The 25072-nt window shown below is 34.7% G+C and overlaps 1 protein-coding gene across 5 annotated transcripts in view; it reads right to left on the bottom strand.

Annotated features, from left to right (window-relative positions):
• Positions 1 to 25072, bottom strand: part of ARHGEF12 (Rho guanine nucleotide exchange factor 12) — a 152823-nt gene that overhangs the window by 77718 nt on the left and 50033 nt on the right. For 3 of the 5 annotated variants that reach the window (XM_031015914.3, XM_031015916.3, XM_031015917.3), the window contains exons 2-4: positions 5189 to 5212; positions 3505 to 3590; positions 1879 to 1935 (exon numbers count right to left, since the gene is read on the bottom strand). In XM_031015914.3, coding sequence (XP_030871774.1) covers positions 1879 to 1935; positions 3505 to 3590; positions 5189 to 5212 — 167 coding nt within the window. The remainder of the gene's footprint in view (positions 1 to 1878; positions 1936 to 3504; positions 3591 to 5188; positions 5213 to 25072) is intronic. The other 2 variants (XM_031015915.3, XM_055356135.2) reach the window with 1 other exon arrangement.

Genomic DNA, 25072 nt, shown 5'->3' with positions numbered 1-25072 from the left:
ACAGGTGATAAAATATTTGTAATGTCAAAGAGATTTACGTTAGCATGCTAATTCTGTTCTAATCAACTCATCCCTCCAATGAGTGCTTTTTGAGGACTTGTGGACTCAGTTCCTCCCAAAAAAGGTATTTCAAGGGTTCTCAAAAAACAAACACACAGAGAAGCCACACCTTACTTCCCAATTACCACTTAAAATGTTTCTATCACTACCAAGCCAATGGCATGTCTGAACTAGTATTAATGTTTCTATCACTGCTAAGAAAAATATTAGTATAGTATTTCTAGTCAGAGGTTCCTAAATTGTTAGTCTTCATCCAAAGCATACAACAAGCTTCTAAATACACATCGCAGATCTAGGAAAATGGAGAGGAAGACGAAATAGAACACTGCAAAGGCTACTGAAAAAGAATAGAGCTATAAAGATAATGTTCATGTTCCTAAGGAGAGGATAAACTATAGAAAGCTCTTTATATAGAACAGAAATATAGTCTCGAGGAATCAGGTAGTTCTTACTTATCAGTAGCCAAAATACTCTGGAAGGAAGAAAAAGCGTAAACTTGATGTGTCACAAGGCACAGTATACATTTACTGCTGAACTACTGTAAAAGGTATACACAGAAAAAGCACTGGTCACAAAAACCCAAGTAAAGAACTATGTGTATATATCTAACATAGAAGAATTAACTGGTTTAGAACCAAACACTGAGCTTTCATAATACTAAAAAGTATCTGATATGGGCTCAAGTGCCAGCAGATGTGAATTATCAAATGTCTTAAAAAGGGGAGGGCAATTCCTGTATTTCTTCCTCTCCTATATATCAAGCTAGGAAACATCTATCTGCACCTGGGGGAGCTTCTGCTCTATAGACTTGTGGCTCTATTAAAGATGACCTGATTTCCCTTTGAGGCCAAATTTGGAATCTTCCTAAAAAAAGAAATAATTTATCAGTCTTTCAGAAATTATTTTTAAAATCTTAGCTCCAGGTAATTCCTCTCCTATTCACTTTTCTCAAAAAACAAAAAACCAAAAAAAAAACCCCAAAACAAAACCCTAATCAGACTCCAAAAGACGGAAAGAGGGCAAGTAAAACTGCAAAGGAAAAGGAAAAATAGGTATGAACTTCACAAACATGGTTATTGTATCTTTGGAAGACAGGACACAGTCTAGAAATATTAGCATTTCAGTCATCTGCTGCAAAAGTTGACCACTCAGATTAAACTTGCTCTTTGTTAAGATTATTTAAAAGGTACCATTCTGAAATTTTCCCATTCCGATTAAGCTTCAGAGAAACTTCTCAAAGGCACAAATTCTTCAAGCTATGAAAATAAAATACTTACGTATTTTTGCCATCGTGGATAAATTATACAAGAATGACTTTTCCACATGACGAGGCAATTAAAAATAAACAAACAAAAAATGAAATAAAAATTCCAAAGAACTGCTAATATGTCTAAATTACACCAGTATTACACTTAGAGGAAAAGACTTAATTCCTCAAATTCTTCATAATCCAAACTCTGCAAATGAGATGTGGGAAGAAGATGACAAGAATTCAAAGCCCATTCATGTTATTTGGAGGAACCTGACCCAAACATATTAGAGATAATCACCTTCCTACCATAAACAAGACGGGAGAAGATGGGCAATGTGGCCTACTCTTAATCTACAATGTTAGTTTCTAGCAACCTTAAGCTTCCACATCACAGCCACGTTAAAACCCCAGGCTCCCTTTCCCTGCAGTAGATCATGCCATGCACAGCAGACACAAGAAAGGCTGCAGTTATTTAAAAAGAAAGAAAGAAAGGAAAAAAAGAACAGAAAAGGAACACCATGAAGCAAGCTCCAAAGGGCAAGGCTGAATTAGCTACATTAGCTTACCATATATCTCGGATCTACTCTCCTCTGAACTAGACTTTGTCTTCTTGGAGGAGCTATCTGCACAAGAGCGGGAGAAAAGGAGAGAGATATAGAAAATATGGAGACAATGTAAGGGGAAAAATTCATGGGGAAAAAAGAATGAATCATGATCAAGTTAAATCGTGCAAACACAAAGTATGAACATAACAGATGACAGCACTTAGAATAGTCACAAACAGCACAGGTAATGACATATTTTAAAGATTTATCGAAGAAAAGACAGTGCAATAAAAATATGTTCAAACAAAACAACACATGAATAGTATACAAAATATATCACCTGATAATTGTAGAGATGACAAAAGCACTAAAAGCTATAATGATCTCATTATGAAGCATTGTATACATCTTTGCTTAAATCTGTCTTTGGAGATGGGCACAGCACAGATGTAGATACAAAATAAACCTAACAAGATTATATTTTTCTGAACATAGGGCAGAAACTTTTGACCTTATTGGCAAGACAATACCTAATCATGTAAATGAAAGCCTCTGAGCCCCATGACTACAAAATTAGGCATCAGAATGGAAAATTCTCTCTTCATGGAGATCCGTAAGTGACATAATACATAGTCCCACCACCAAAGCCTCCTAAATTGATGATTGGAATTTCATTTTACCTACTACCCAAAATGCAGAAAATGATTATCTATGTGCTTCCTAGATAATATTTATAATATTTTTTCAAATAAAGGAGTTTATACTAATAAAGTATGAAATGTCTTAGATAAATAAAACATACTATTCTCTATTAAATATTTAAAATTATATTTCTAAGTAAAAATACCTAAAAATAGATACATTACTTTTACGTATCTGAGATAGCAGGATTTACTTCGTCTCTTGTCAAAGGGACATGCAACTGAATAAAATAGTATGTGCACAAAAAATATATATCAGTTTCAAATGAAAAAAGCAAGATTACCAAGCACTTTCTATGAATCAAATATGGAGTAAGCTTATAAGGAGAAAGCAAAAGGAAAAAGCCTAGATGTTTTAAAAGGAGATCAATCTGAAAGCCTGTTAAGGTGACAACCCTAGGAAAGATCGACACTGCTTAGGTTGAAAGACAGCTCTTTAAGTTCAGAATACTTTTTGACTGAAGAGAAAGGGATTTCTATTCATTTGTTTACTCTAAAATGAGACAATCATTAATGTGTGAAACTGATTTATCTAAAACTCCAATTCACCATAATCACAACTGAATTTTTAGATGACTACACAAGTGTAGAGTTGTCAGAGCCTTGGTTTTATGACATATTACTGCTTATACCATGATTCAATTTAATACTGAGTTCTTGATCTGACCAAATCTCCAATTATTATATAACCATTTCTATTATTATCACTATTTAAAGATATAATATACTCTACAATGATACTTCTGTAGTGGAATGTACAGTGTTGGAAGTTAAAAATGCTTGCATTCCTGCTAAATGCAAAGGCTTTATTATGATATAATTGGAGGAATGTGAGAGTCCTGAAACAGATCAAACAACTATTCCTGAGTGTTTCGGGTAGCTTAAGCTCTATTATTCTGAACTTCACTACTCTCAATACTCTTTGAAAGAATGAATAGTGTTTTACCTGTGGGGTCAAAATCATGTGATGCAACGCGCTCAACTTTCTGCTTCTTATCTGTTGGTGACTCTCGGTTCAAAATACTTCCATGCCTAAATTAAAGCAAAGTAATCAAATGCTTAGTGCAAGAAAATCATTAGAATAAAAAATTTAAAATTCCAAAAGTGGATCTTACAAGAGAAACCAGGAAATCAGTTTACTTTACACAGCACTATAAGCCTCTCTAATTTACATTTTTCAATAAGTTTTGGTTATACAGTCTATTTACTTGATTATAAAAACTGCTTAAAATAATTAAAAATAGTATCCAGCATTTAAGTCTCTTTTGTTCTTAGAAGTAACTGCTTACATTTTTTTTGTATGGTTTTCACAGGTCAATACTATCATTTCCATTTAACAGACAAAAAAACACACAGTGCCTAAAAGGAATTAAACCCATTCTCCAACTCTCCATATACTATGATCAAGTTCAAAATCACTGCATAAATAGAGCATGCATGAGAACGGCTTAAAATTTAAAAAGCAGTCTTAGGCAAGCCTCATTTTAAGCCTGCTGATGTAGTTCTAGCCACAGAAGTCTTATTAGCCAACCACTTTAACGACCAATGACATTATTATTATTATTACTTCTATGGCTTAGCCAATTACACTGATCAGATAATGGTTGGGTGACAAGACCATAACAATAATACATATGTACACATACACATATTCACTGAAATGCCAAGGTTAGCATTGGATCCTGGACTATGCTGACACTAAAAATGATAAAATATAATAATTAGGAATGACATACTACCTACATTTTAAATAATATTTATGATAAGATAACAGAAGAAATGCTGAAAGCAAAAATACTGAGGAAGAGGCATTTTAAGACCTGGAAATGAATAAATATATAGACATGGATATAGGCATAGATACATTTTACATTTTGGATTTTTTTCTTCACTGTCTTAAAGTAATTAAGACTAGGCTGGGTGCAGTGGCTTACGCCTGTAATCCCAGCACTTTCGGAGGCTGAGGCGGGCGAATCACAAGGTCAGGAGATCCAGACCATCCTGGCTAACACAGTGAAACTCCGTCTCTACTAAAAATACAAAAAATTAGCCAGGCGTGGTGGCGGGCGCCTGTAGTCCCAGCTACTCGGGAGGCTGAGGCAGGAGAATGGTGTGAACCCGGGAGGCGGTGCTTGCAGTGAGCTGAGATCGCGCCACTGCACTCCAGCCTGGGCAACAGAGTGAGATCCCATCTCAAAAAATAAAATAAAATAAAATAAAAAATAAAGTAATTAAGACTAAACTAGCACCAAAGTACATTAACTAAAGGCAATTATAGTCACACAAGTGATAAAACACATCAAAAACTAGCATTCTGTTTTCACCTCCTAAGCTACTCATAATTCAAAACAGTCACAAATAGATTTCAAAATTAAGTCTCTTCAGCGTGACCTTAAATATCCTTTTGAACAAAATTTTTAAATGCTTATATTAGAATTATTATCAAAACAATGCTGTCTTCCAGAAAAAGTAACATCTTTTATATTTTAAATTTGTAAAACATTTTGAAATTTTGAATTACTTGAATACACATTCTCAAAAACCACAAAAATCCACCATAATTTCAAAGGGATGCTTATAATTAAAATATAACCTAAACTTGAGTATGAAGTGTAATTGAGCAAACTTACCTTATAGGTTTTTTGAGGGGAAACCTGAAACAAAGAAAAAATAAGGATAGATGTAGTTATTTTACTTATAAGATTTTGTTACTAAATTTATTCATCCTACTGAACCAGAATAAGAGATTTAAATCTTATGGTAACTTTCCAATAGCAAGAATCAATAAGCTGGAGGAATAAGAAGTTGAACACCATGTTTAAGTATCTTAACTACTTTGTTAAATCTTAAACTGCCAGTGCATTTACCATCAGCTGTCCTAGAATATAGCTTTTCTTTTTAAAAATCCCAATAATAAGAGCAATTGCTAAATTTATAAAGGGCTTACTAAATGCTATGCATTATTTTCACATGTATTATCTCGTTTAATCTTGAAAAAAAGAAATCTCTATGAAAAGATATACTTTCCATTTTATAGATTTTTAAAAATCAAGACAAAAAGAAATATTTTGCCATTAAAATATTATTCTCACTGTTTTCCTAGAAGGGAAAGTTCCTTCCTTCCCATCACTTCACACTACTTCCCAAAATATCTGGGTGTTGATTACTGCACTATTGATCTATGTCATCGTGATCCTCAATTATTAGGTTTAGATTTAATAACAGATTATCTAGAAAAAAATTAACATTAAAGTAATTATTGGTTACAAAAAATACCTTCCAAAATTAGAAAACAAAGGGCACTTTCCTGTTTTGTTTTTCTGGGGGGGTCCTATAAGCTGAAAGAACTACAGCATTTCCTCCTGGTTCTCTCTCTTTTAAATGAATACTGCCGGAAGCTTCTTCATAAGCGTTTGATGCTATATATAAATGCTAATCTAAGTCTTCTCAAATATCATCCCACATTTTGATTTCTGTCTTTTAAATTATTTCAACCTATGGCATTTTATGTAAAGACTATTTAGTAATAGGAACTGTACTTTATTAAGAACATCAGTAAAACTAGGGTTTTAAAAAAGCCTATTAGTAAAGACAGTAAGAAATAAACATAATACAATGATACTTCAATGACTACATTTCATTTGGCATGGAGGTAGAAACAAAACCTCCAAAATACAAGCTGACTTACAATTCCCTTCGACACCTATTTAAACCAAAATTGATCCATAGAAAAAGACTAAGAATCTAAAACCTTTCCTAATCAGTGATAGCATGTTAACTTACAAAGAAGCAGTGGTAGTAAGTAAAGGGGGTTCTGGGACAAAATGACACTGCTCTAGAGAACAAACTGACTTTACAAAAGACCACGAAATCTTCAGAAATAGGAGTTCCTAAGCAGTCTGTCTATAATTGTTGAGGTAGGAGAGGGAGGGAATGGGAACATGTTTCTTAATTTACAGATGAACATACAAGTTGACAGAAAGGATTCCAACTGAGTTTCTGCAAAGGATAACAACCGCCATTTATCAACCTTAGGCACTCGACCTCACAGCCATTATAAAAACTCCCACCCTAAAACAATGCTGCTTGCGTCAGGGACTGCAACATCCAGGGGGATGCTGGTAAAGAATCCCGGAAGTTCCCAGACTACTGATTGTAAACCAGTTTCCTGAGCTATTTTCTCTTACAAGGTAATGAAAAAGGAGAGGAAAAATGGGGACAAAAATGGAATGAGAAAATGAACAAGGACCACGCCCACAGTCCAACTTGCTTATCATAATCTACTTACTACATTCAATAAAGTATAGATTAAGAACATCTCAAATAATATTAAAATCATAATTTTTTCTCTAATCATTGAATTCTACTTTAAAATATCTGCTAAAGCAAATAAATATATGTGTACACATGTGTGTATATATATGCTTATATGCATAAGTAACAATGTCAAGAACCTTCTTGGCTATTTCATTAGTTCTCTCTGCTTCAGCTAGGAAAATCACCAAGATAATCCCATAGTTTTGCAAAATCCCTACCATATGCTGAATATTGAGACAGATGTAATCAGAGAGCTGGAAATAGAAAGCTAGAACCTCAAAGAAAGCCTGGGGCTAAAGTTGCAGATTTGAGTTATCAACCTACTGAAGGTCACTGAAATGTAAAACACCAAGAAAACTTGAAAAAATGCTCAGGCTCAAATATGGGGGAGAAACTAGCATCTGCATGATTGAGAATGGAGGTAGGAGATTAAGAAAATGAATTAGAAAAGAGAAAAGCCTGTCCCAGAAGGGAAGGAAGAGCAGATAATCCATACTATCAACTGCTACAGAAAGGCAGGTCTGAAAGCTAAAAAGTGGCCAGGTCATAAGCAACAAATCAGTTCAACCATTAGTCTGATGAAATACATTCTGGTGAACAAAACTCCTATATTTTTAAGTCCCTGTCCACTGTGTAGTCTAATCACGAAATCATGGCAATATCTTTTGGATAGATATTTATGTAGAACAGCTGTATGTGATTATGACATAATGTTACAGGTGCCTAATGAAACTGTGCCTGGTTTTTGAAAATATCATATTGATAACTTGGACACTTGGTCAACAATGAATATACTGTGTTTACTTATATGTGTGTGTGTGTACTTTTCTATTAATAGATAGCAAAAAAGTCAAATTCCAAAATGAAGAACGATGATTAATAAAGCAAAGAATTATCAGGAATTTGAATCACTGGGATATGGTGGCTAGATGCCTTTTTTTTTTTTTCCCTTTTCTTTTTTCGACTAAGTCTCGCTTTGTCACCCAGGCTGGAGTGCAGTGGTGAGATCTCAGCTCACTGTAACCTCCGCCTCCCGGGTTCAAACACTTCTCCTGCTTCAGCCTCCCGAGTAGCTGGGGTTACAGCTGCGTGCCACCATGCCCAGCTAATTTTTGTATTTTTAGTAAAGACGGGGTTTCGCCATGTTGGCCAGGCTGATCTCAAACTCCTGACCTCAAGTGATCCGCCTGCCTTGGCCTCCCAAAGTGCTGGGATTACAGGTGTGAGCCACCGCGCCTGGCCTGCCTTTACTTTTGATTTTGTATATTAAGCACAGCTACATTTTAGAAATCTTAACCAAAGGCCTTAAATGTTCAGAATACATTTATTCACTTAACTCAGAATACCTTTCCCTTGTTAAATTCTGAGTTCTAATTTTAAAGCCCTAGGTGGCCCTTCCCAATGTGTTATTACAGTGTAGAGGGAAATGTGATTTGGTAGTTAAATAACACTTACCCAATAAATAATATATACTAGAGTAAGACTTACATTTTAACCAAGTTTAATTATTCTAATAAGCATACACAAACACACAATTTTATAACTGGAATAGTCCTTTAATATCGTTAAAAAGAATTTCTTTTGGACTTAAAAAATTGCAAAGGACCAGAAAGTTCTGTGTCGTCACATATTTGCTTATAATAAATAGCCTGCTAGAAATTGTTTTTTTCTTTTATTGATTTCAGTGCATAAAGAGTCTTTTGACAATACTTCAGTGAGAAGTGTTCTGAAGCCATATGAGAAGAAATGCTGATATCACACTCAAACCTTAATTCATACCCTTTTCTCTCTCCTCTAGGGTGTTAGATATGTCTTCCCTGGGTTTAGTTATAAAGGAGCATTTGAGACTCTAGTTGGTTCTTCTTAATAAGGAATGGTTGAAATGAAGGGGAGATGGTTAAACAAATTTTTCTTACATTGGATAGTGGTTAAGATTTTATTAGCAGTCAAACAATGTTACCTATTAAATTTAGAATTATCAAGAATTCCATTAGTAGATACACTCTTATTTTAGTGATGTTAAAATGAGGAGGAAAAAACACTGCAACTTGAAATGCGTGAAATACAGCACCATTTTATTGGAACCCACTCCAGTGAGAAGAGTTACCAGACAAAGAACTGCAAATCAGACAACAATTCAGGTAATTTTTAAGGCTCAACCATCATAAGACGATGTAAATATCAGTGCAGAAACTATACTATTGAAAATCAGAAATGGACAGGGTGGGATGGGAATAGTATTATTGATTGTTATAAATGAAAATTCCCTAAAATTTCAAGGCCTTGGGGGCAAAAGACTCCTCAGAAACAAATGTAACTGGGTTAATATTCTAGTTTCATAATTTAACAGGTATTTGAACTTGAACAAGTTGCTTAACCTCTTTAAGCATCTCCTCTAAAACATAATTACTAATACATCTACCTATACCTCACAAATTTGTTTTGGGGATTAAATTAGAAAATAAGAAGCACTGCCTAGCAAGCAGTAACCACTTATGTATTTACTATTAAGAGAAACAAAAATAAAATCTGAATGTTAGTGATATGTATTCAAATAAGCAGAAAAGAAAAAATAAATTTAAAGACTAAATATTCAAATAAGTTTTTAGCTAAGTAAAATGCATATAAATATATAATTCAAAGCCAGTGATGAAACCACAGATTTAATTTACCGAGTGGTATCATAGAAACTTCATGTCAATACTTAAACTTCTCAGACGTTACACTGTAAGAAAAAAGATCAGGTTACAATCTGCACTTTAAATTTTCCTGGCAAGCAGGGAAAGTGATTTTTTTCAAATGTAGTGCAATTGTGTTGACCATACCTGCCACTTACTAGCAAAAAAGTCCATTATTTCCTCATCTCCTTTAAAATATCAAAGGTGATTAAGGCATCCTGTGGGCTGGATTTAAATCAAGTTTTTAATTTATCTGTTTCTACAAAACAATTAGAATGGCTTAAAACATGGTACTTAAAATTTGAAACTGATATGATTCTGCCTTGCTCTATTATTATTATTTTTCACAAAATAACAAAATAGCTAAGAGGACATTTGTCTGCAATACATAAGAGCTCTTAAGTATAGAGATTTAGCACATAGTGCTGACTCCAGCTGAACTGCTAATTCAATCTTTAGTTCTCTGGACAGTAAGATTCACAGAACCAAAAGTATTAAGTGACCACCCGCTTACCTCGCAACAACAACAAAATAAACAGTCATAAATCTTTTCACCAGTTACAATTTATAATTGGTCTAGCTTAGAGCCATTAGAAGAACTAAAAATTGTGGAATTGGGAAAAAAAAAAAGTCTGAACATTATCTACAATAGCCATACTGCCATACTTTTTTGTTAGCATATAGAACCAAAGCATGAAAAGTGGCTAGGAGAGCTGGCATTAAAACACTAGTTATATCCGAAGGACTATAAAACAGAAGCTACAGCTGACAGAATGACTCATGGAGAATTTCCCATGGTGTTCTTTGTTTTAAGCCTCTGGACCTTGCAACACAAACCACAGACAGGCAGGGACCAAAGAGCTCAGTTCTGGTGCAAAATCCAAAAATGATTCACTAGCATGTAATATAAAATCTCAAATTACCTTCTTAAATATAGCTTAGTACACCACCACTTTTACTGAAGAGCTTAAATGCACAACAGCCCCCTGGTTAGGCTCTCTCACTTCCTGGACACACTTTGACAAATCAAATAGTAAACTTTTTTCTAAATTACTTTCATTCCCTCTGCTGGAGCTATTATAGATTGACTATTAGTTGTTGCTGACTGAGAAATGTAGCTCACAATTAATGTAACAGCTTATTAGAGACTTTCATTTCCTCATTGACAATCTGGAAAATTATCACTTTTGTGAATATTTCTTAAAAGGTTTCTCCACCACTTTCATTTGTGATCATGAGTATCTGATTACTAGTACCTTATACTTTTTTTTAAAGACTATATTCACTTCAGAAAACCAAGTAAAAAGAACTGCCAGGAAAGTATGAGATCCTCAAAATACTTAAACAAGTATCCTCACCTCAGTGAACACCATGCAAACCACCAAATCCATGCTTATGGAAGAGATATTAATGTCATTTAACAAATGTAAATAAACTGGACTCTACAAAATGATCTCATGACTTATAAAACAGGGGCAATGCATGATTCTGTTTGCTAGGAATTTAAATCTTCATCTCATTTCACATTTCTCTACTTCAGAATATACTGGTAAAAATAATAAAAATAAGAGTAGAAAAAATCCTCTTAATCAAGGATGGGCATTTTTCACATAAATATTGTATATAAAATATATTATGATTAAATGTTTAACAATCTATAAACTGAAGTGAGAACAGGTGAACAAAATTTGTTAGGACAGGCTGCTTTCTACACATTTGCCAAAAGATACAAATGTACTTCTGAAAAAGTAGAAAGTCTTAGCTTTTAAGTGTTGTTGAGACAAGCTCCAACATACAGTGTTTACTTTTCAGTCTGAGCTTGAGAACTTTATTTAAATGAAAATTAAAATAAAAAATACTGTCTAATAATATTTTACTTTTTTGAATAAACATAGAGCATTCTATGATTTAAAAAAAGAGTACTACTCAAAATTTAAATTCTGACATTACCACTTTAAATCACAGTATATTTGCAGTTTGGTTGCATTTTTTATTGAAAAAACCTAAGGCATTCACAAAAATATCATTCTGCAGCAAGAAAAAGTGATTCGACAAGTTAATTAGAATGACTTATCTTATGTATTAAATATGTCTTACTGTGTGCCAAAAAAAAATCACAGGAATAGGAATCTTTTATTTCTGAAATCTCAGGAGAAGGGAAAACAACCAAAACTATACTAACCCCAAATCACAGAGTATTTATTCATGATCCTACCTTCAGGTGTTACAGTTGGTATGCACTCATTGGTTGAGTACAAAGAAGCCCAACCACAGTCATACATATGCCAGACAGCTAAACAGACAAGGATTTGCCAAAAAATCATCAAGGAAACCCAGAAAATCAGAAAAGTATAAACTTCATTCTCATGTGCTCTAAAAATGTGTACCATCTCCTTGAATTAACTTGACATAGATCTATTTATCTTTCTTTTCTTTCTTTCTTTTTTTTTTTTTGGAGACAATGTCTCACTCTCTCACTCAGGCTGGAGTGCAGTGGCACAATCATAGGTCACTGTAACCTCAAACTCCTGGGCTCAAGGGAATCCTCCCACCTTAGCCTCCTAAGTAGGTAGGACCACAGGAGCATGCCACCACACCCAGCTAAATTTTTTAAGAATTTTTTTGTAGAGACCAGGTCTTGCTGTGTTGCCCAGGTTGGTCTCAAACTCCTGGCCTCAAGCAATCCTCAAGCCTCAGCCTCCCAAAGCACTGGGATTACAGGCATGAGCCACTGTGCCTGACTATATAGGTCTATTTCTTATGGAGAAATAAAAACCTTATATATTAATACTTTCCAAGTAGAACTCTAATGGAATAAAGATTGAACATATTTCCTGTTTTGTACTCAGAATTTTTTTAATTATATAAGAAATGTATTATGGGTAATATGTAAAATTTAGAGGCTATACAAATATAAAATACAGGTAAAGATAAAACTAAAAAAACGGATCATAACCAGTATCATTACAATTAAATCTTCTATATAACACCTTCTGCATTCATAGAAAGCATTTTCTTCTGCGGAAATTCTTTTTCATTAAGAATACTTTTATTGGCTACAGTTATAACAAATGCTGTAATTAAATTTTTGGTTTTGTACTAAAGAGACTTCTTTTCACAAGTGCTCTGGTTCTGGTGTCAAACATTACGAACTCCTCAATCAGAATTAGCAATCCACTTAGTTTATCACACACACACACCAAAACACGCTTTCTGCTGCCAAATCTGAATACCCCCAGACTTTCAAACCATCGATAAAAGGACCTCTGATTTTATGAGGAAAAGATGAGGAAATTAATTATATGCATGCCATTTTACACTTGCTTCTACAAAAGCTTTTCTTGACCCAAAACAAAGAAATCACAAGTGGGATCTACCCTTATCAGTAACAATGGTTCACCACAGCACTGAATTTGAAAGGTTGGAGGATGAGTGTTTTAGGAATTCCGACATTCCTCTTACAACATCTCAGAATTGGGAATCACTGCTCTACAAAGTTCACTGTGTAACACTGACATTCAGTTATGTTTTCTCCGTTAGCTGTTACAAATGTGGCTTATCCTAATATACTTAACACACAAGACCACTGACACTAGTAAATCTGTTACTAATATTTTTTATAACATTTTCAAGATAATTCCTCTCTCAAAGGATTGAGTAATGAGACTGCCGTTTTTCCAAACTGTAGTTTCCTATAAAGCAATGGTCCTCTCTGCCTTTTCAATATGAAGAAATGTCTCACTTTCTTTATGTCCAAAGAAGCACACGTATAAACTTTTAAAAACTAAAGACAAAATAGTAAACAAAAATCACCCATAATCCCAACACCCAGCATTGTTATGCATATATTCCCATTCTTTCCCAAAATAGAGATAGATTTCTGTATACAATGTTTAAAATTTATTTTCATAAAAATTAAAGCATACTGGACATATTGATAACTTTAACTTCATAAAATATCAACATATGTTTACATATTAAATATTTCACTACAGTGCTGGTTTTAAACTGTGCTCTATAAAATTCTAGAGGTTTAAAAGAGGTCCCTCACAGAGCAGGAGTGTGTAGATGGGGCTCTAGACTTCCCACATACCAGAGCTGCTTTGTTTTTTATTCATTCTATATATTGAACTTCCAAATCAGATAAAGATTTAAAAAACATAGTTCTAAATAATTCTTGATAACTGCAAAGTATCCTGTGATATGGCTATTTAATTAAGAAGTTCCCTTTTGTAAATATTTAGGCTGGGTCTAATTTTTCAGCATAATAAAGAATGTTATAACAAATATCCTTGTAACCCAAGTTCTACACTCCCCCTTGATTTCTTCCTTGGGATGAATTCATTTATAGTAAGGAATCCAGATGGGAGTTTGGACTAGAAATGACAGGAGTTTCTGTGGGTACTAGGTAAACAGAAAAGAGAGGACACACTCGTCCCCGAGATCAATTCCACGAACTCATGTCAAATCTTTATGAAAACAGCAGCAGAAGCTAAAGAAGCTTGTTTTGGCAACAGACCTTGTAAGACAAAGGGCCAGGGTAAAATTATTTTAATGCCCAAGTGACAAAGTGTGGCACGAAATCGGTGAGAGAGACTCTCTCCCTATTTCTGTTGAAAGTAGAAAACAAACACACAAACAAAACCCAGGGATATACATAATAGCAATTATTATACTATCCACAAACTGAATAAATGCCCAAAGCTACAATTCATAATATTTTTAGGAGAATTTGTATTTTGTTAATGACAACACCAACACATTGGAAGAGTAAATGTAAATGTGGAAGATGCATTTCTTAGGTAGTATGTGAAAAGCAGTAAACGCATATAGAGATTCTCAGTTTCTCTGTATTAAACATGAAAGCAGTCCTAATTGGGAACCATTATATTTGTTGCGGGTTGAATTGTGTTATCTCCAAAGACATGCTGAAGTCTTAACTTCCATACCTGTGTGACTTTACTTGGAAATTAGGTCACTGCCCATGCTTATGGTATCATACCTAAGAAATCTTTGCCTAACCCCAAATCACAAAGATTTACCCCTACATTTTCTTCTAAGAGCTGAGTGACTTTCTATTTTACTTTTAGGTCTACAATATATTTTGTAATAATTTTTATATAGAGTGTGATATCCAATTGAAATCCAATTGTTCCAGCACCGTTTGTTGAAACTGAATTGCCTTTTGCACTTTTGAAAATCAGTTTTCCATATATACCTGGGTCTATTTTTGGAATACCACAGGGGTGAAGTACCCTTTTTATCACCCATCAGAGGATATATGACACCAATATGACTTAACACTAGTAATGTTAACTTTGGTCATTTGGTTAAGGGAGTGGTTGCTCGACATCTCCCTGTAAAGTTACTATTTTTCCCTTGCCATATTTTTTTCTTTGAAGAAGTCACTAAGCCCAATCCACACTAGCATCTGAGAGGATTAAGCTCCATCTCCTGGAAGAATAGGAATCTACGTATACTATTTGAAATTTTCCTGTAAGGAAGATTTGTGTTTTCTTACCCATGTATTTATGTAATCATTTTTATCAGTATGGGCTCATGTATGTTTATTTTAGACTTGGAGTTCTAATCCAATACTACGTTATTTATTCTCTTGCTCAAATTCTTCCAGTTTATGCCACTGAAATGCTCTCACCCTTCTGTTTGAGCACTTTCTTGTTTGTGGCACTATAAGGCACTCTAAGTTCAACTTGCATTTTCCCTATTGCAGCCTTAGAGTCAACCATTTCTCCAAGGAGCTATTTTATTGGAGAGTGATATTTAGTAACCAAGATCCAGGAGCTGGGTGCACTCACTGCTACTGAGATGTCACCACTTCTAGGCCCTCTCAGCAGAGAGAGCAGGGAAATGAATGTGTTATACTAACTGGGGTATACATACACAGGATATGGTTTGGCTGTGTCCCCACCCAAATCTCATCTTGAATTGTAGCTCCCATAATTCCCATGTTGTGGGAGGGACCTGGTGGGAGGTAATTGAATCATGAAGGGGGGGGGGTCTTTTCCCATGCTGTTCTTGGGATATTGAATAAGTCTCACCAGATCTGATGGTTTTATAAAGGGGAGTTCCCCTGCACGAGCTCTCCTTGCCTGCTACCATGTAAGACATGACTTTGCTCCTCATTTGCCTTCTGCCATGATTGTGAGGCCTCCCAAGCCATGTGGAACTGTGAGTCAATTAAACCTCTTTCCTTTATAAATTACCCAGTCTCAGATATGTCTTCATTAGCAGTGTGAGAAGAGACTAATACAACATATCTACAATTGTTTCTGTAGCTATCCATATATCTGTATCTATATTAAGCTCAGCATTAGTTCATACTGATATCTCTAATTCTAATCTAATTCCATCGGGTTATTCCAGTCTTCTCTCTTGCTTAGCTCCTTTGAGACAGTGAGAAACCTAGTTACCACCATTTACCATCCATTTACTTACATTGCCTGATTTTTGTAAGGTGAACCAATCTTGCACTCCTGGGATAAACCCTACCCGGTCATTACACACACATACGTACACACAGAGTGCACAAATATTTTATGTATTTTCCTGTTTTATGTATATGTAATATATATTTACATATTGTATATATAGTTGGAATTTATAAAATTACCAACCACATTCCATCTAAATTGTTAAATTTATTGCCATAAAGCTATTCATAATGCTCCCTTATCTTTTTTTTTTTTTTTTTTTTGAGGTAGAGTCTTGCTCTGTTGGGCAGGATGGTGTGTAGCGGCACCATCTCAGCTCATTGCAACCTCCACCTCCTGGGCTCAAGCGATTCTCATCCCTCAGCCTCCCAAGTAGCTGGGATTACAGGTTCGCGTCACAATGCCAGCTAATGTTTGTATTTTTAGTAAAGATGGGGTTTCACCATGTTGGCCAGGCTGGTCTTGAACTCCTTGCCTCAAGTGATCTGCCCACCTCGGCTTCCCAAAGTGCTGGGATTACAGGCATGAGCCACTGCACCCAGCTTCCCCTATTTTTTTTTAATATCTGAAGAATCTGTAATGATGTCACCTCTTTCATTTATGATATTAGTAATGTGTGTCTTCTCTCTTTTCATCCTGATCAGCTGGCTAGAGGTTTAATAATTTTATAAATTTTCTCAAAAGAACCAGATTTGGGGTTAATGTTCGCTACTGTTTTCCTGTTTTCTGCTTCAGTGATTCCTGCTCTCATCTCTATTTTTTTCTTCTTCTTCTGCTTGCTTTGGTTTTAATTTGCTCTTCTTTTTCTAGTTTCTTAAAATGAAATTGGTCAGGTACGGTGGCTCACACCTGAAATCCCAGTACTTTGGGAGGCCGAGGCAGGAGGATTGCTTGAGCCCAGGAGTTTGAAACCAGTCTGGGCAACACAGTGAGACTCCATCTCTACTAAAAAAAATTAGTGGGGCACACCTGTAGTCCCAGCTACTTGGGAGGATAAGGTGGGGACAGCCTGAGCCCAGGAGGTTGAGGCTGTAGTGATCAAACCACTGCCCTTGAGCCTGGGCAACAGAGTAAGACCCTGTCTTAAAAAAAAAAAAAAAGAAGTTGATGTCATTGATTTTAGACCTTCTCTCTTTTCTAATAGGTGTTTAATGCTATAAGTTTTTATGTAATGCTTTAATGGCAACCAACAAATTCCGATATGTTGTGTTTTCATTTTCATCCAATACAAAATACTTTGCCATTTCCTTTTTTATTTCCACTTTGACTAAGAATTGTGTTATTTATTTTCCAATATTTGGAAACTTTCCAGAGATCTTTTATTGATTTCTAATTTAATTCCATGGTGATCAGGAAACATACTTTGTATGACTTGAATCCTTTTAATTTATTGAAATTTACTTCACAGCCCAGAATTGTGTCTGTCATGGTAAATGTCCCATGTTTGCTTGCAAACATGAAAAAAAAAAAAAAAAGTATTTGGTTGTTGGCTGGAATGTTCCAAAAATGTAATTAAATCAAACTGGTCAACAGTATTGTTTAAGTACTCTAAATCCTTGCTTATTTTATCTACTTTGATCAATTACTGAAAAACGGATACTAAAATAACTGACAATGTTTGTAGATTTGTCTATTTGTCCTTTCAGTTATGTCAGCTTTTGTTACATGAATTTTGATGTTTTGTTATTAGGTGTATACATGCCTAGATATGTCTTCTTTTTAAATTGACCCTTTTATCAGTATGAAATTACTTTTTTTATCCCTGTTGATATTCTATAATCTTAAATCTACTTTATCTGATATTAATGTGGTCTAGTTTTCCTTTAATGTAGATTAGCAGGGCACATCTTCTTCCATCCTTTTACTTTTAAACAATGTGTATTTTTAATTTTAAGGTGTGTTTCTTGTAGCATACAGTTGGGCTTTGCTGTTTCATCTAATCTGATAGTCTATACATTTTAATTGGGGTGTTTGGACCATTTACCTTTAGTGTGATTACTAATGTATTTAAGTCTATCATCTTGCTATTTGTCTCATCTGTTGTTTCCCTTTTCTCTTTTTCATCTTTTAAATTAAATTATTTTAATCAACTGATTTTTAAAACAATTTTAATATTCCGTTAATTTGGCTCTCTCGCTAGATTTTAAATTATTTGAAGGCAAGGACCACATTCTCTTTGATTTTGTATTCTACTTAACTATTATGGTGCTGAGCATACGCCTGACAATTCAATACATTTTTACTACATGAATTCACTCATTCCATACATTTTTATTGAGAACTACAGAGGATATAAGTTACCCCAGAAACCACAGCCTTCCTTTTAAGAGAACTCCTCCGATTTCATTCAGTTATCTACTATTCCTCTCAGAGTCCAGATGACTCAGGTCAAGCCAACCCCATCTGTAGCAACAGTGATAGGCCTTTTTGGCCTAACAGTAATTCCATTCTTGGGTAAGCAATTGGTTCCAAAAAACCCAATAAAAGTAGAAACAAAGTTCACTGGTGGCATCTATGAAAGTATTTCCTTATTCTTGAGAGAATTATGTGAAACTTCTTTCTCTCCCCCTCCAATGAACCTGAGTGAAGAAGCAAGTAGCCTTAACAGCTACTTCCCATTCATCTTTAAGGACTAGTTTAGGATGAGGCTGATTTTGATGGCAAGAGTGTAAAGATGGAAAGCATCCGAGCCCTTGACATAGTTACATCCCTAAATCAAAAATCTCTGAAGCCTACGTCTAGATTTCTTTTTTATGTGAGCCAGTAAATGCGTTACTGCTTAAGTCAGTTTGACTTGTGTTTTCCGTTACAGGCAGCCAAGTACATACAAAGTTACACAAACACCAACCTATGCCAGGAGGTTCAAGACACTGGAGGTTACGTTAATGAACAGATAAGGTCCTTGCTCTCAAGCAGCTTACATTCCACAGGAGGAAGATAAACTCCACAAAAAAATAATTGTACCAAAGAATTTCAAATCGTGATAAGTGCTATTAAAAAAAGATATTACTTGACTAAATACATTAATTTAGTTTATTCAAAAAAGACCTTAGAGCCATTTAAGCTGAGACTTAAATGAAGGAGCCAGCCATGGGAAGATGTGGGCCACAGAATTACAGGTAAAGGAAACAGCTAGTACAAGAGTCACAAAGGATAAGCAGATTAATGTATTTGAGAAATACAAAGTCCACTGTGGCTTAAGCATAGAAAATGACCAAGAGAGTAGTAGAGTAGTGCTGAAATGAGATCCACAGAAGTAGACAGGGGCCAGCTAATGTAAGAATGTGAGCCACAGAAACAGGCTTAGAGTTTATTCATAATATAATGGAAAACCACTGGAGAGTTTTACATCACGATCTAATTTGAACACTAAGGAAGTTAAGTACAGTCTGTTTACAGTTTATTTTGTCTCAAACATCAAATACTTATGCAGCATCTAATATGTGGAAAACACTGCATAAAGTTTATAATATTGATATATTATTTCTCTCCCTCACTCCTCAAGCAAGAATTTCACATTATCTTGAAGGCAGATTTTTAGAAAAAAGAGAAAAATAAGAAGAAACTAGCAAAGAATGGGAGGCGCTATTAAGTTGTCCTTTCTATCCTAATTTCTCTAGATTATGTCTGAAACTTACAGTTTTTGTTTTGTTTTTTAAAGCATAACAATACTGAGAGGCAATCTGGTAAACTTAGAACTATAGTTCAGCCATTAGTCTCTGCCCAGGCAAGTGTTTCAGCCTTGTTCTAACACAAGTATTTGGATTTTTCCAAGAGCTGATGTCAGGGCTTTTCACAGAGACAGAACAGCATTTATAGGCTAGAGAAGGAAAAAGGGTTTCCCCAGCAGCTATGCTCAATGTGGCCTTTGTACTGCTCTACTGCCAAAGGCAGGAAGACCCTGCTAGATAGAGCTATTTAATTCCTGGAAAAAATTCTACCCTGGGAGGGTGGAGGATGGTGATTGGCCAGATTCCCCATTAAGGAAACAGCTTAATTTTCTATCAAATTAAACCCAAATTTAAATAAGCTCATCATCAGAACAAAGGTTTCTTAATTCTTATTAGAAAAAAATCATTCTGTGGAACTTGTATATAAGGAAGAGATGAACCAGCTAGAATAAACATACATTATAGAGGTAAGGAACAATACAGTAAATTGTGTCACATTTCCTGGGGTTAGCTTCCCTGAAAAATATTCATTTGGGAAGAATGGTTAGGTGAAAAACACTCAAAAGCCTCAAACTACATTTGGTAGTCAAAAATTGTGCTAGGTGATAGCTTCAAACACATCATCCATTATCTATAAGAACAATAATTAACAATTAAAATCATTACAATAATAGCTAAAACTTGAGTAGCTTTACTTGCATACTTACAGTATCTGCTTTAAGTACTTTTTATGCATTAATTCATTTAATTTTAACAATAATTCTATAAGTAAAATGTTTAGCCTGTTTTATTGAAGAGAAATGTGAGGTTCTGAGAAGTTAAGTAACATATACAAGTTATATAACCAGTAGAAGAGGGAGCTTAGATTCAAAACCTCACAGTCTAACTAGAACCCTTGCTTTCAACCCCTGGACTACCACCTTACAAGAGAAACCATTATCATCTTCCCTTTGTACAGTTTTTTATTAATAGTTAACCAAAAGCTTTCACAAGTGAGACTCAGAAAACTAGATCTAGTATAATGACAAGATACTTAGGTAGAAAGGTATTCATATCCCATTATATAGTTTTAGGAAAAGATAAGCCAATAGAAAGAACTCCCAATCCTACACAATCTGTATCTCCTAATCCCAGAGCTCAGTGGATAATTCAGTTAATATCTATGTGCCATATGGGCAACTTGCCAGCTATACATTTAAAGAGAAACATGTCTCCACCTGAATGGCAACATTCCTGCAAACCACTCATTCCTTCAATAAATATGTGTTCAATTCCAGGTAAAGATGGGAGAGAGCAAAAGCAATTCTATTCCATTAGCATTCCTCAATACTAAAAGCAAAAACAGAAGGCAGGAGGAGCATGAAGGAAATGATTATGATCTCAAACCATTAACTAAAAAACATACTTGCCAAATCTGTTAAATTCTGGAGTGATACCAAGGAAGTCTGGTAGGCTTTGACCAGGAAACGGATTTCCCTAAACATAAAGATCACAGACCTGAAATGCAGACCCAACTATCTTTTGATTGGAAAGGCACTACCCAGGTGTGCGAATAAAACAAAGGAGTAGGGGACACTGTAGAGACCCGGAACAGCAGGAGGAGAAAAAAATAAAGAAAAAATAATATGACACATTCTTAGATTTAGGACACTCCTGGATATCGAAGGGTTATCTGCACTCCCATGTTTTTTGCAGCATTATTCACAATAGCCAAGATTTGGAAGCAACCTAAGTATCTATCAACAAACAAATGGATAAAGAAAATGTGGTACATATACACAATGGAGTACTATTTAGCCATAAAAAAGAATGAGTTCCTGTCATTTGCAACAAGATGGATGGAAATGGAAGTCATTATGGTAAGTGAAATAAGCCAGCAACAGAAAGACAAACTTCACATGTTCTCACTCATTTGTGGAAGCTAAAAATTAAAACAACTGAACTCATGGAGACAGAAAGTAGAAGGATGATTATCAGAGGCTGGGAAGGGTAGTGGAGGGTGATTATAGTAAAAAATAGTTTAACTGTACATTAAAAATAACTAAAAAAGTACAACTGGATTGTTTGTAACACAAAAGATAAATGCTTGAGATGAAAGATACCCCATCTACCCTGATGTGATTATTACACATTGCATGCCTATATCAAAATATCTGATGTAATCCATAAATACATACACTTACTAGGTAACCACAAAAATTAAAAATAAAAGACTACCTGAAAATGTATCACAGACCTAAAAGTAAAACCCAAAACTATAAAACTAGAAGCAAAGAGGTGTGACCTTGGGTTAGGCAAATATTTCTTAGATATAGCAAAAGCACAATCTACGAAAGAAAAAATGATAAATTAGAATTCAAACTTTAAAACTTTTGCTCAAGGAAATGTGAATTATATCTCAATAAAAGTATTAAAGAGAGAAAGAGGATGCTAAAAAAATGAAAATACAAGCCACAGGCTGGGAGAAAGTATTTCTAAATCATATACCTAAAAGGACTCATGGCCGGGCCTGGTGGCTCATGCCTGTAATCCTAGCACCTTGGGAGGCTGAGGCAGGCAGATTACTTGAGGTCAGGAGTTCGAAACCAGCCTGGCTGACATGATGAAACTCCATCTCTACTAAAACTAAAACTAGAAATAAATTAGCCAGGCATGGTGGTGGCCACCTGTAATCCCAGCTACTCGGGAGGCTGAGGCAGGAGAATCGCTTGAACTCAGGAGGAGGAGGCTGTAGTGAGCCAAGATTGCACCACTGAACTCCAGCCTGGGAAATAAGAGCAAAACTCTGTCGCAAAATAAAATAAAATAAAATAAAAATAAAAGCACTTATATCCCAAACATATAAGGAACTCTTACAACCCAATAATTAAAAGCTCAATTAAAAACAAGATTTGAACAGACAATCCACAAAAGACATATGGATGATAAAACAGGCACAGGAAAATATGTTTAACATTTTTAGTCATCAGATGAAATGCAAATAAAAACTACAATATGATACCATCACACACACAGTAAAATGGCTAAAATTAAAAAGACTGACAAAACCAACTATTAATGAAGTTGTGCAGCAACTGGAATGTTGTTATTGGGAATGTAACACAATACAGCCACCTGGAAAAACAGTTTGGCAATTTCTTAAAAAGTTAAAATATATACCTACCATATAATTCAGCCATGCCACTCCTGGGTGTTTACCTAAGAGATGAAAGCTTATGTACACACAAAAACTTGTACATGAATGTCCAAAGCAAACTTATTCCTAATAGTCTAAAACTTGAAACAACCCAAATGCCCATCAACAGCTGAATGGATAAACTGTGGTATATCCACACAATGGGATATCATTCAGCAATAAAAAGAAATGAACTACTGATACACAGGAATACAGACAAATCTCAAAATAATTATGCAGAGTAAAAGAGACCACATAGGAAAAGCACAAACTATGTGAGTTCACTTACAAAAAGACATGCAAATTAATCTATAATGACAAGAAAGAAAGCAAGAAAATTCAAACTACTCTATAAGGACCAAAGACAAGTCAATGGGTACACCTGGGGATAGGTGAGGAGCGGTGGAGGGAGGGAGAAATTATGAAAATGCACAAGGAAACCTTTGGGGTGAATATGTTTATTTTCTTAATTGTGGTGATAGTTTCCTAATCGTGTATATACATCAAAACCTATCAAATTATACTCTAACCATAGGCAGTTTATTATACACCAATTACATTTCAATAAAACTGTTAAAACTCTCAAGAAGCCTAATGTTTAAATGAAACAAAACTACCAGTAAACGTTATGTTATACCTTACGAAATATCTTTTAAGCAAAAGACTCAATGGTCTGAATATTTTCTACTCACTGTAAATTTACAGCATTTGAGACTATACAGTGACACATAAACAAAAAAGAAACTTTGCTGCTTTTTTTCTTTGCTTATATGGAATGCTTTAGTAAACTACTTTCAAATAGAACACTGGGTAAACAAACCTATGGTTAGCAAGTTCTATACTACCAATAATTTTGTATGGGGGAATTCCAGCAAACTTCAGATTACTTGACTACACTTGATTGTTTCGTAGGTGTTCTTCTTTTTAAGATTCTTAAGCTTAGTTCCTTAAAGGATCACTGTAATAGAAAGATTAATAATTTTGGCCCCCAGGGAATCTTTTGGTGTTAAGAATTATGAAGTTACTTATATATTTTGCCAATGTACTATACAAGTCTATTATTTATTCATTCATTCAAAAAATTAGTTTATAACTGCATACTATGTAGCCAGGCTCTAGTCTAGGTCCGTGTGACATATTTGGGGGAAGGGAAGAAGGAAGATGACAGACAGTAATAATCTTAATAAATAAATGTATATTGTATGTAATATGTTAGAAGATGATATGCACTCTATCACCCTCCCCCCCCACCACACACAATCCAACATGTACAGCACATTATGAAGGATCAGTAATGGAAACTAAATATAATAAAAACACTAAAGTAATGAGAATTGTTTCCATAGACCATATGTGAAAATCTCTTACACTGAATAGAATCATGAACCAAGGTTGCCTAGTCCAACCCTCACACTTCACAGACGATGTTAAATGATTTGCTCAATCACTCAGTTCTTGGCATAGATTAAAGATTAGGATCCCTATCTCCTTTTCACTCATGGCATCACTATTTGTGATGTCAAATAATCATGATAAAATGCTTTAATCTACTCATATACAAACAGTGGAAAGAGCTTTAGAGTCTGACTGACCCAGGCTTCATCACTTCATGGCTTTGTTACTTATGGTAAATCACTTATCTCTCAAAATGTAAATTTTCTCATCTATAAAAGAGAATGACAATTTTTGTTTGCTTGTTTGGACTAATGTGCATATGATAACAAGAATGACAATAATTTCGTGACTAGGTTGTTATGAGGATTAAATGTAGTAGCTTATGTAAAACACCTACATGTCAGTACATAAATATATAATACTGCAGTACTTATATGCTTGCACCAAAAATGGTACATCATATGCATGAGTTTTTTATATCCTTTACTAGACTATAAACCTGATATACATCTAAAGAACCTAGCATAATGTAAATGCTCAGTAAGAATTTGTTAATTTGTTAATACTTCTGAGGAGTCAAACAGCTTTCAAAATGTGGCAAACAGTATGATAACTCATATCACCATGATGGAAATAATCAACTTAACTGAAAGCTCCATAGTACGCTTCAACATGTTTTCAGTCTGTCTTTCCTAAATAGAGAAGTCTGTAGCACTTAAATGCTTTTTAATGTCATAAATTAGGGTCCTAGCTCTTTCTGTCCACAAGAAAATAATTCTCACTATGAAAAATACTTTCAAGAGAAAACCAAAAATATCTTCAGCAT

This window comes from Gorilla gorilla, chromosome 9 (genome assembly GCF_029281585.2).
Source record: "Gorilla gorilla gorilla isolate KB3781 chromosome 9, NHGRI_mGorGor1-v2.1_pri, whole genome shotgun sequence".
Lineage (NCBI taxonomy): Eukaryota > Metazoa > Chordata > Mammalia > Primates > Hominidae > Gorilla > Gorilla gorilla.
Note: the sequence above shows the minus strand (reverse complement) of the source record. Positions and strands in the feature narration are given on the sequence as shown.